We start from the raw sequence: 13839 nt of genomic DNA on the forward strand, positions 1-13839 counted from the left end.
TAACTCAGCCGGAATTTCATCTACACCCGGAGATTTGTGTTTCTTTAATTTCTTTATAGCGGTTTCTACTTCTATTCGGTTGGGTTCTGGAATATATGGTTCTGCGGTGTGTATCTCTTTTTCTCCACGAACACTAGTTTTTGGTTGCGTGTTAAGCAAATCGTCAAAGAAATCTTTCCATCTATTTAAGATGCTATCCGTGTCAGTGAGAACTGTACCGTCAGATTTCTTTAATATATAAGCACGAGGTTGATAGCCTTTCTTAAATTCGTTGATTCCCTTATACATGTCCCGTATGTTTTTATTTTTACTATTATCTTCAAGTTCCTTAATTTTAGCTTTCAGAAAATCGCGTTTCTTTGTTCTAAAAGTTTTGGAAGTTTCCCGCCTGATATCTGCGAAGTTTTGTATAGTCATTTCATTCGGATTTTGTAGCCAGCGTAATTTTGCCTGTTTTCTCTTCTCTGCTAGTTTTATGCATTCCTGGTCGAACCATGGTTTGTTCCTACGTATTTCCGCGTGTCCCAATTTTTCTTTTGCTGAAATTTTAATGCTATCTCTAATTTCAATCCAGGTATCCTCAACACTAGTGCACTCCGAATCTTCTAAAGCCGAGAATCTATTCGAAACTTCAATCTGGTATTCCTCTCTTACCTGGCTCTCTTCTAATTTCTTTAAATTGAATCTCTCAGTTTTCGGACAATGAATATTACCTTTATTCAACGATAACCTCTCTCGTATTATCGCTGCTACCAGGTATCGCTGCTACCTATCGAAGAATTGAAGTTCAAAAGATATAAAGTATATTTATACCTACTGTATGGTTACGGAACATGGTCGCTTTCTTTGAGGGAAGAACAGAGACTGAAAATATTTGAATATAAAATGCTAAGGTGAATATTCAGATTGAAGGAGGACGGGAATGAGGAAAGGCGGAAACTTCATGACGAGGAACTGCTTAATTGATACGGTTTTACCTAACATTTTTAGAGTCATTACGTCTAGGAGGCTTAGGTGAGTAGGTCATGTAAACAGAATGGAAGAAAATGGGAACGGTTTCAAATTTTTAACTGAAAAACAGTCGGAAAAATAACGTTAGGAGGACTAAGCGAATGAGAGAAAAATGTTAAGATGGATCTCGCAGTAATAAGAATGCAAAGTAGAAACTGAATCCAATTGGCTTAGGACAGAAGTCAATGGAGATCGTCAGTGCATGCGACATTCAACCTTGGGGTCCCTTAGTGTCATAGAGTTAGTTAGTTTGTAAGTAGAGGTGGAAAATTAATGCTTAGGTAGAGAGTGCTGAGCACTACATATAGGAACCCGAACTATTTAAACTGGATATGGTAGAGAATACACCGAGACTGAGGCGTTGGACACGATTTGGAGATAGAGAAGGACATGCACGCGTCAATGTGTCAATTTGTCCATTGTAAAGTGCGATCAACTTACGTAAGCGTCGTTTACCGAATGTTAATTTGGAGCTTAAAAGTGGCTATTCTTCTTGATCTTGGCTTGCTTGGGAACAAGATTATCAAATGAGCGAAGTTCATGAGGAACTAAGAAGTAGATAAAGGATGGGAATACGTTCAGAATTCAAAAAGTAGAAACATTGCGAGTATTATTACTACTCTACATTTATTTTATTTACTTTTTTGTCACTAGAACTGTTGAGAATTCTAAAATTTGGAATTTCAAAAAGGATAATAAAGAGTGAACATGGGACGAAAAGTGTTCGTCGTGAAACCTTAAACCAGTGTCGAAAACAATCTTAAGACGTGTGTATTTCTAAATAATAATAATAATAATTACGAGTAAATGGGAACATTGTTGTTTGCAGTTTTCAACATGTATTTTTCATATATCTTAAAACAAGTTAGATTATTGTTTCCATACCTGTATGTTAGAAATAGGCTTGATTTTAAAAAAGAAATGATGGAGCGTTCATATGTAATATTACTTTTATATTAATTACAACAGAAGTAGACGCAGAATTATATAAAAAAATACCACATGGAAAAAAAACTAGATGAGGTGTTTCTTCTCTAACACAAAGGACAACACTGAACATTTATACAACTGGACGACATACTATACAAATAAGGTGTAATATCATTGGATGGCATAGAAAAGCAGACAGTAACACTAGATATGATGCAGTTGATAGGTGGTTTTCTACCCCTTCCTTTGGTTCGACTATCGAAATATATTTCCTGTTGACTTATTTTTTCGCGGTTATTTCATAAATTTATTTAATGCAATTGTTACAATTTTATTCAAATTATTATATTTTTCTGTTATTCTGTTAGCAATTATTGTTCCATTCCTTATTTATGCCTGTTGTTATTTTATTTGAATGTCAAATAATTTTAAATTGTAATAAAAATATGTAAAATACACTTACTTTTTCAGAATGTGTATTTTCATGTGAAATAAAATTTAAAAAATTAATATTAAAAAGTTTGGGAGGGAAGGCATTATGGTATTTTATTTATTCAGTAGCATTAAAGCAGTGCTAAACTCTGTTATGTAAATCTTGAAACTTATCATATGTTTCTGTTTCTCCATTATCAAGTAGTATTTCAGTCAGTTGGATCAAGATGTTGGATACGGTGACTTGGACCTAATCGGGTATTCTAATTCATTCCACAAGTATTCAATAGGTTTCAATCTATGAGTCTAACAAACCAATCTGGCTCAAAACAGTATCAGTGTCTACTAGTCACTGCAACATATCTGGCACAATCATTTTGAAAAGGAATCATATGTAAAATTTCTAGAGTTGAAAATTTTTCAGTATACAGAATCATATCATGGTCTCCTTTACCAGAATAAACAGACCCACATTACAATACCACCTCCACAGTTCAAGCTGATGGATTGAAGTTCGCAATATACCGAAATAAAATGAAGAAGCTTGTAACTTGTAATAAATAATGACTATCGACTAAATCTGCTATTTCTGAATCTCATGTTGCAGTATTGTTGTAGTCTTTTAGATATAAGTCCTTTTGGTGGTCTGGTACTTATACATTATTGCAATGTCCTCCTTTTCAATTTTTACATAAACAGTAAATTGATTTATGTTGACTGATCTTCGCAATTATCTGCCTGTTAAAGGAGCCACAAATATTATATCTAATAATAATACAAGTACACGAGCTTTGTATCTTGCACTGTTGTACGTACGTACCTTACTACCTACTGTGTTGCATAGGATTAGGATTAGAAATAGGAATTAGCTTTCCGGACTTCCGGCAGCTACGGCCATGTCAGACCGTCACATATGAGAGGGACATCCCTCGGCGATCACACTATTTGCCTGGTGTGAATGAGGAAACCCTAGGAAAACCGCACTCATGATGGCTACCCTGAAAAAGCTTTTCCATTTTTCTCCACCGAGTATCCCCACAAGGAATTGAACCCGTGATCTCTCACGCCAAAAGTGAGATTACTGTATTACAACATATATGGAAGTCTTTACTAGAACGAATCCATTCTTCTATCGCACGAATGTCAATCAGTTTAGGGAAACTTGTATAAAGGTAACCAAGGAAGTTCTCTTCCACTTTTTGTGGAAGTATGTGTTTAAATTGGCCTTCACACTGTGAGTTGAATGCGAATGGAGATAAGGCGAAGGTCAGTTATCGGTGTGGGTATATCCAACATACTACCTGCTTGTAGCAGTTCAGTTACACTGAGAACATGGGACCTCCACAGAGCGTCCTAAGGGCGTGTATGCTGTACGATTTCAAACTGGGGTCAAACGATGCTGCAACGGAGCGGAAGGTACGCCAGGCCTCTAGTGAGGGTATCGTGCGTGGACAGTGCAGCGGTGGTTTAACATGCTTAAGGACAGTGACGAAACACTCGAAGACGCACCACGTGTCGGAAGTCCAACAAATGTACAAAATAAAGATCCTCAAGCAGTAATTGAGGCGAACAGTGGCCAGACATGTAAAAAACTGGGGCTACAATTCAGTGTGAGTAGAGAAACCATTCGGCAACACCTCCATCAACTTGGGAAGCACTACAAGTTGGGTCGATGAATCCCACATGACGACTCCAAGCCAGAAGGCAACGCGAGCAGATACCGTGTTTCTTTGCTGTCTCATCTGAGGGAGGACAGAGTGTTGACATGTGATAAGAAGTGTGTCCTGTACGAAGCTTTACGGCGTAGTCGTCATTGGTTAGCATCCCATGAACCGTTTCCAAAACAGCCGAAACCAGCACTGCACCAGAAGAAAGTCCTCATGTGTGTTTGGTGAACTGCTTGCGGAATCGTGCATCGCGAACTGCTAATGCAACTGTGTACTATTAGCAGGTGAGCCATGTTCAAGAAAAACTCTAAACTCTGGAGCCAGTACTTCTGAATCGCAAAGGGTTCCTCCTGTTACAGGACAACGCTAAACCCCACGTTGCTAGTATGACCCGAGACACCATTCTTGGCCTTGGATGGGAAATACTATTGCATTCACCATACTACTCAGACATAGCACCGTCAGATTATCACCTGTTCCGTTCCTTGAACAATCAACTTAGAAGACGCCAGTTTTAATCCCTAATAGAGGTGAAAAATCCACTTGATACCTTCTTCGCTTCACGGCCCACCAAATTCTACCGCGATGGAATCCATGTGCTTCCAGAACGTTGGCAGATGGTCGTCAATGCTGATGTAGACTATTTTTGATCTTCCAGGTACGTCTTAGGTGATATATCGGTGTTCGAAGGTGGTGTGTAAAAAAGCGACAGAACTTTCTTGGTTAGCTTGATATAATCATAGTCGCAATGGAAATACTTCACATTTTACAACAGCTGAACTATGTAATTAAATTATATTTCTACATAAGAATGCACGTAAACCAAATAACATACCTTTTCCATATTTGTAGTTATTTGTTATATCCAGTCTGTCAGTGGTTCCAATTGCTTTTGTACTTATGGACACGCCACAGCTGAAAGTAAAAGGATTAATTAGTTAATGAATAATAAAGGAAACGATAAATATAGTGTAACTAGAAAAGTCATGAAGTATAAATTATATACGGATTATGCAAATTCGCAATCATCCGACATCCAGCTTCATTCGACATTTTACGGGCGCATTCGAACATTAGAAATATAGAGTAATTTCGGTCAATTCTTAGTCAAAACCTCGAATTTAAACAAATCTTCACAAAGAACGAGTTATAATAGTCAATTCTTCAGTAGAAGTACGAGCGCGGTAGATATCTCTAAGAACTTAAGTTCAATCACCCAGCACTAGAATACCGGTAACTTTCCTAGAATAACTTTCATTTTCTACTTCCGCCGGTTAAGCATTTAGTTAATTTATGCTAGTTGTACTTTGAATCTAATGATGGACATACTGCTATATCAGGAAATTATTATATGTATATTCAGAGTATAAATTCTGCAGTAATAATTTTGTACCACTTTTAGGAATCGTCAGTAATAATATTAGGCCAATGGTTTTGCCATTGTACAGTACTGTATTCTATAGATAGCACAACCCTAACATGTCTTTTCTGTTTCAGAACCAACCACGAATACTCAAGTCTATCAGTCTCTAACCATGTCTGGATTGCACGTGTGGCAATTGCAACAAGGATGAAGAGACGGAAAAAGAAAGACATAACATAAAAAAAACCAAAACCAGTCAAGACACTTCACTTTAGTGGGTCTAGTAAATTAGCCTGTGGGTTTAATAAATTAGCAGAAGAGGATTGGATTTAAAGATTGTCACAGAAGCTGGCAGTGCTGTCTCATTTGTGGGTGGTTACAATTAATCAATATATCAGTTCTACAAAGCTGAACTCCTTTTTAAAAAACGTTAGAAATACAGGTAATGCAGAAATTATTGCTATGTATGGTGAATTACAACTCTCTTCAGATGAGAAGCAACATGAGCAGTAGCCAATGATACGCGATATGTTGCACAGCGTTGCCGGCTTGTGGACTTCCTTTTTTCTAACTCTTTGGTCGTTATGTTAGTCAGAGTCTTAAATTTATTATAACACGGTACACGTTTTGTTAATCGCTATTTCATGAAATGTTCTCTTCTAATTTTTCTGTATGTTGTGCAAAGGACTATCTCCATTCTTCCTGTTACAAGGTTAGAGAGAAATGGATGGATCTCACAAACGAAATGAATTCTAAAGCCTCTGTTTTTAGTTTTAGAAATTAAGTTCTTAATTTTTTTTTCTCTGACACGAATTTGTTTCTAGCTTTAAAAGAAAATAAACTCAAAATAATTCTTGGAATCAATTAAAAATATTGCCAACTATTTTCAAAATACATTTTCTATAACTCCCGAAAGTACAGTGCGCATTTTATTTACTAAGATAGAATTCGAATAAAGGTAAGAACTCTTGTTTCTTCCCAATTGTATCAGCTCTTCGCGTTGTGAAACTGTCAAGTTCGTTTTGGGTGCAATAATTTATACCATTTAGATGTCTGCGAATTTGTTTAACAATCATTAACTCATATATTGAGTACAAGGTTAGAAGGAGGAGGAAAATGAATTATGAAAAATCACATTGTGTATACAGAATAAAGAAATATTTGTTTTAAAATTGTTTTCGAAACAAATAGAATCTTCTACTTTTATATATATATATATATATATATATATATATATATATATATATATATATATATATATATATATATATATATATATATATATATATATATATATATATATATATATATATATACAACTTGTACAGGGATGCATGAAAATATTTGTTTAAAAGTATGTGCTTATATATATATTTTTCCAAGCAAAGAGAGCCAAGTTGTGTACGGGTCCGATTTCATATAAGAGAGAAATATTGAACAGAAGCTTGAATCAAATCTAGTGCTCTAAAATTTTGACATTTTTTTAAATGGAAACAGTTAAAATTCTGTATCATGACAATCAGTTGACATAGACGTATGTGGTTTGTACGTAGGTGTTTATAATTCATTTTTCTATCTGTTAAAGACAGAAATTAAGAGGAATAATCACTGCGAAATTAAAATATCTCTAATTTTACAGTAATTATGTGATATTTTGAAATAGATAAAAGAAAATGAAATCTGTAAGTTTTACGTCCCACGCTTATGCCGGTTAGGCTCAAGGTGACGGTGATGATGAGAGAAATGGTGGAATTAAGAAAGTGGGAGACAACGGGAGAACCCCAAGAAAACCCACGAGCACGGTGTTTGTCCACCACGAAGTCCACACGGCGCGAGCTGGAATTGAACCAGGGACCCCAAGCACCGGAGGTGAACGCTCTACCACTTTTTTTTAATAAAAAAAAAAAAAAAAAAAAAAAAAAAAAAAAAAAAAAAAAAAAACTTCCTGACTTATTTTCTATTGCAACCACTTTTCAGGACTACTAGACATGACAGGGACACGAACACAGAAATATCGAGGATAGTTAAAATTCCACCCTTGCTACTAAAGAGGGACTCGAACCCCCAATGGGCTTCACCTCGCGATCATCAACCTAACGCCTCAGACCGCTCGGCTACACCCACCGGCTCCCACTGAACCACCGCGCCCCCTAGATAAAAGGTAATCGAAATGTGGAACAGAGCGTGCAAGACAATATTATTTTCCATAAGGTACCGTTATCATGAGTCACCTAGTGTCTTTCCGTTTGCAGACATTTAGAAAGGCGAAAATAAGTGCCGATTTTCTAAATGTCTTAAAATCGAAAGCAGATAAGTGAGTCGTTATGACGGTATCTCATGTAAAATAATATTGTCTAGAGAGCTCTTGTTCCACTTTTCGATTATCTTTCATTTATTTGAAGATATCCCATAATTACTCTAAAATTAGCGGTATTTTGATTTCGTCGTGATGGAGCTCCTTAATATAGTAATACAATATTTCTAGGTAGCGCGTCTGATAACGACAACATTCGCAGTGGTAGAAAAAGTCAGATATAATATAGAATGCAACAAGCTGACAACACTGGGCAACTGCGATTAGACGAGGAAGACAGTCCGCCCAAGGCCAACCGGGGTTACTTGGAAGATCTGAGTCTATTTGGAAAACTGATATTTTCGTGTTATATGGTATAATAATGAGGAAACTATGACAGATACATCGTTTTCTTCTAGGCCAATGAAAACTAGGCACCTAAAATAAACAATATGTGTTGGTCATAAGTGCTATGTTTTATTTATAAACTGATCTAAAAATTCTCACACTAATGGATACTTTTTTTTAATGTTCTGTAAATTGCCCCTGTGTTTCCGCAAACAAAAGTGTTTTTTTACCTGGTTGTGCTATATATCATTGCTTTTAGAAGTTTCCTAATGAGACGAATTAATTTTATATTTCCACTTCTTTTCTGGACAATCTGTGGCCATTTTTTAAAAAAAAAATCCTTCCGTTTTTCTACTAAAAATGATTATATTGATCATGAGATAGATAACGATGACATTATTGAAGTTTCGCCTGAACCTACCTACAACCGCAGAGAACAAGTTTTTTTTTTTTCTTTTCATATGACTTTCCAGCAAAGAATTTCAATATGTGAATTTTTGTCCTTATCGTCTGTGTTATATTATTATTATTATAACAGTACTTATAATATTTTTGCAGAGTTAACGTAAATGTTCCTTGTAAAAATGGTACCAAGTAATTTTGTAAAACAATGAAAATCAATTACCGACCTGATACATACTGTATATTAATTTCATATAATTATGTATCGCATGATTTTGTGTCTTAAAGAAGTCTCAGGAACTTATGCATGTATTGGCATTTTCCAAATTTTCCCTTGCATTGTTTGAAAAAAAAACTATCGTTTATAAAAGCATATTGCAAAAATATTTTTTACTGGTCTTGTAGGTCTTCAGGAAGACAAGCTTACCAGTGTAGTTAGTTTAGATTGGGTCAACAATTTATTGTGTTTAACTAAAAGGTTGTGCAAAAAACGACTCTTTTTTATTTTAAATAACCTAGGAACTCACTACTATGAAAGAAACATAGACATGGTGCATATCAATCTTCTCAGGAAAGTGTGATCTTGCAAATACTTCTTTCCAAATAGTCCCAATATTTCGCACAGCTCTTACCACTATGAAAAACATATATTTTCCAAGTAGCCTCAAAAGCGGGGCTACTGAAAAACAGCACATTTTGGCTCCTGGGTGGCTTCAGTCTCAGTTAAATTTTGTTATGACTATAGGAAAAGGTAACATGGAATAAGCTCTAGAAACATCACAAGATGAAAAATTAGTTGCAACATGTAACAAGGAGTAATATAAAAAAGAAAAAAAAATGCAAGTAATCCCAGTTTACGGTAGCTTATAATTTGAAAAGTGCTATAATAAATATTTTAAACGTGTAATGCCAAAATCTCAACGTCTCAGGAAATATTAGTCAATTTATTCTAAGAGGTTTAGTTTGTTTATTTTATAACTTTTACCGCTCATGCATTTGAAGTATCTGGATCGTGATTCTACTTCTAGTCGAGAAATGTATTATCAGTAGCGTACCCAGGAATTTATTTCGGGGGGGTCCAAACTAAATATGAAGCTATTTTATATTAAAATTGCTAAAATTGCCCCTAAAATTAGGCTAAATTTTTAAAAAGTCGAAATTTCGGGGGGGTCCGGACCCCCGTGTCCCCCCCTTCCTTACGTCCCTGTGTATTATTTACTATAAATCTATCACGAGACACAAAATTTTGCTTTTTCGATAAAAATCTATAGATAAAAATAAGCATCAAACGGTAAGTGCTAGTGATTAAGTGATTACTGAATTTTTTAAGATTTTAAAGCCAGAGTTGGACATCTTCATCCTTACGAAGAAATGAAGGTTAGATTTCGCCTTTATATAGAAATTTACAACAGTTTATTTTTATTTATTTATTTTGTGTCGTATCTTAATTTACTCTCAAGAAATCTTTGTGCAAATAATGAGATTTTCGTAGTACAATAGTAATATCATTAGTAGACTGTGGCTTGGAACTCCTTATTAATTACTTAATTAATTATGTTCAATGAAAATCTTATTATTTACCTGTTAGTAACTTTGCTTAGGAGTTTGCGTTGTCCATTTTCACCCAATATTCTCCATGTAACTTCGTGAGCATACACCTCTGCAAACACAAATCCATTGTCATAATATTCTTTCGACATGTCGCCATTCTTCACAGCAATTACTGATGCAGGACCACATCTATAGATGCCGTCGCTGTGCTCCTGAGGGGTTGCATCAACCACTTGCCAACCACCGTATTCTTTAGGCAGCAAATCTGGTCTTTTCATCCAGGCCTCATTCCAGACATGGAAGGTCCTATGTATGAAAGAAACTTTAGTTGTTAGTAGCTTTCTTTCGATTTACGTCAATTCACAGCAACGTAATAAATCTCGATAGTTAGAACTACATATAACACTTTGTTCTTATCAGGGTTGCCAAATAAAAATATTCAAAGTAAGGAACGGGTTAAAGAGTTTCAATAAATATAACGGGAAAGGTTTTGATAAATATGATAAAAAGAATGAGCCAGGCATCAAATAAAAAGAGTAATCATTGTAGACGGAAAGAAATACAAAAGTATGAAATGATACAAAGAGTTATTATAAGAAAAATTAGGTAAATCTTACTTTTAAAACATTGGATTTAGGTTACTTAAACTTTCTTCAAAAAATCGTACTTCACGGTTGACTTAACTGTAGAGTCAATCCATTCTAAGTGATCAAGCATGTGCCGCTCGACCATCTCCAAAAAATCTAATTTTTTCATGAATGTTTATCCTATATCAGGGTACTTCGAAACCACAATTAATTATTTTTTTACAACATCCCATGGCTACACAGCAGCTGCCGCCAGTTTGCGTTTTTTCTATTTTAGGCGTTTGCGTTGTTTTGAATATCTCAGCATGTATTGTCCTACCAAATTGAAAATTGCTGGACGTCTATAACTCGTGCAGAGCTAAAACTTTGATCTCTTAATATTTTTGCTTAAAGCCACTTAAGGGGGTGAAATCAGTTCCTGCAGTTGCAACATTTTTGGATATTGAAAATATATTTGGGAAGAGGAAGCAACTGACGTAGAGATCTTAATTAGTGTGTGCATGTAGTCCCTGAGTTAATGCACAAAAATATACAGTGAACACTTACTCGCTGTAAACACTGACTTGGGAATGTAGATCAAACAAAAGGGCAACAGTCTCCTGCATGAGTTGACAGTTAAAACAAGAATAAACATAATTAAATATCCTTGATATAGCAAACAGCAAGAGCAATGAGTACTTACGGACTTCTTGTCAAATGTGCATTTTGACTTTCCTCGCCTTCTGCTGATAGCGGCATTCTTCACCAGTGGTGCTGTGGGTGTAATAAGACAGTGTTACAACTAGAGAAAAGAAACGAGCTTTTGAGGCTTGACTGGACTAACCATTCATCCTACTTTATTTTACTTCACAACAACAAATTTCCAGCTGAATTTATGAACAAAACACCTTCTAGAGTATGACGTCGTTACTTACTACTTTGACCCTCTTCTGCTCAAAAACACAAAATGCGCTTTGTTGTGTGTTATGGTATACCAAAGGACCAACTATTCCCAAAATTTCAGATTTTTTCATCCAGACCCATTGGAGATATTGGATATTGGAACATGCTAAATTGACATAATTCCCCAACTTTACGATTTTTTTAGGCCTTTGGGAGCAGCCACAGGTCTGTATATTTTTGTATATTAACTTATGACCCCGGACTACATGCACACACAAATTAAGACCTCTACATCAGTTGTTTCCTCTTCCTAAATATGTTTTCTATGTCCAAAAATGTTGCTATTGATTTTACCCGCTTCAAGTGGTTTTAGGCAAAAATGTTGAAGACCTCTGCACGAATTGGAGACGTCCAGCAATTTTCAATTTGGTAGGACAAATACATGCTGAGATATTCAAAACAACCTAAACGCCTAAAATCAAAAAAACGCAAAACCGGCAGCCGCTGCGTCGCCATGGGATGTTATAAAAATAATTAATTCTGGATTTGAAGTAACCTGAAACATTCGTGAAAAAATTAGATTTTTTTTTTGAAAAGGTAGAGTGGCAATTTTTCTTTTTTCTCTATCACTTTGCATGGATTGACCCTGTATTCATAATGTTTTCTAGTTTGGATTTTTCTTTAGGCGTCGAAAAACTCATTATAGCTTAAAGTAGAAGAGTTGATTGCTTTATAAGTTGAGATAGTAAGACAGACTATGGGCGCAACTGTAACAGTTGTTTTGTCTGCTAGACTCTGACAGGCGGACGACTCGCGACGGACGAGGGGCGCGGGAGCCGGGCAGTCAGACGACTCATTAAAAATTGCGGGCTTTAAAGTTGTGTAAGGTAAATTTGTCATTTGGGCAAAATACGGTTGTTATCCCGTATCGAAGCTACGCGAGACAAAATCATAAAAGATGCGACTGTCCCTCAAAATCCGGGACATTTGGGAACCCTGGTTCTTATATATATATATATATATATATATATATATATATATATATATATATATATATATATATATATATATTCATATCCGAGTAAATAATGTTGCATGACGTTTCATTTATAAGAACAGAGTCTACCACAAGTCTAATCATATGTCAACTCTGTTATCAGTAAAAGCACGAAAATAAATGGAAACAGAGGAAAGTTGTTGGAAACAGTTTTTTAATCTAAAATGGTGACATTTTTCCAATTGCGCCATCCGTTTGGGCTCCACATTGGTAAGGCGCCTTTTGCTACAAGAAAAAGGAACATTTCAATTTTAGCAAGTTGTTCAAACGAAATGTAAAGGCAAGCAGAAATGACAGAAGGAGGACTCACATATTATGTGAGGGAACCGCCTCACAGAACACTTCGAATCCAATGTCCAACAGTGCTGTACTGATGATATTGTGAAGGCTCAGAAGAACAGCTTGCTCAAATGGCAAATCGCTTTCTCATTTGACATAGGACTTCTTACAAATAAGGGGGTCAAAATATTAGGTAGGATTGGATAAATTCTCTACTTTAGATTGAAAACCACCTATTTTCAACAACTTTTCTCTCTTTCCATTATTCGATATTTTAACTCAGAACGGAATTGGTGTATGGATCAGGAATATTTATATAGGGTGTAACGGGAGGTAATGCAAATACTGCGGTAGATTATTGTATGTGACTAGTATATGAAAAAAGGTCATATAAACATATATCGCAAATCGCCTAGTTTTCGAGTAAATTGGAGAAAAGGCAAATCAATGAAGAACACCACGTACGTATTCCCCGATTTATTGCTAGTAGTAGCGAAAGTGTACATATGCAGTGTGAAGGCTTCTGCCGGGTGAGCCTAGATCCTATGTTCCACGCCCAGTAGCGAGACCCTGATTCCAGATCCATATCCTGTGCGTCAGTTTTGTGAGTGCGGACAGGTCAGTGTCATTGTTGCAGTTCGTCACAGTTTCAGTTCGGGGCGTTGCATGGGCAACATGCCCAACGTATTCATAAATGCAGAATACAGAGACATAATATTTACCTATGGGTTCTGCAATGGCAATAGTCATCTGGCAGTAGACGAGTACCGGCGTTGATTTCCAAACCGTCGAACAACATACATCCGTATGTTCGCCAAAATGTACCAGTCCATCAGGGATTATGTTAGACATGCTGAGAGGAATAGAAGGCTCCCTCGTGCGGCATGTCACCGTATACTGCAATCCATGGAACGCAGCCTAATAATAAGTACCAGGCGCATAGCATGTCGGCTCGAGTTCGGGTATGATATTGTGGAGAACATTAGCAGAGAAAGACCTCCATCCGTCCCATTTCCAGCGTGTACAAAGCCTTCATG

The 13839-nt window shown here is 36.0% G+C and overlaps 1 protein-coding gene across 1 annotated transcript in view; it reads right to left on the reverse strand.

Moving 5' to 3' along the window:
- LOC145687658 (annulin-like) overlaps positions 1-13839 on the reverse strand; it is a 113805-nt gene that overhangs the window by 60491 nt on the left and 39475 nt on the right. The window contains exons 3-4 of the mRNA XM_081761122.1: positions 10028-10303; positions 4876-4955 (exon numbers count right to left, since the gene is read on the reverse strand). Coding sequence (XP_081617248.1) covers positions 4876-4955; positions 10028-10303 — 356 coding nt within the window. The remainder of the gene's footprint in view (positions 1-4875; positions 4956-10027; positions 10304-13839) is intronic.

Source organism: Thermobia domestica, chromosome 1 (genome assembly GCF_964235325.1).
Source record: "Thermobia domestica chromosome 1, izTheDome1.hap1.1, whole genome shotgun sequence".
Lineage (NCBI taxonomy): Eukaryota > Metazoa > Arthropoda > Insecta > Zygentoma > Lepismatidae > Thermobia > Thermobia domestica.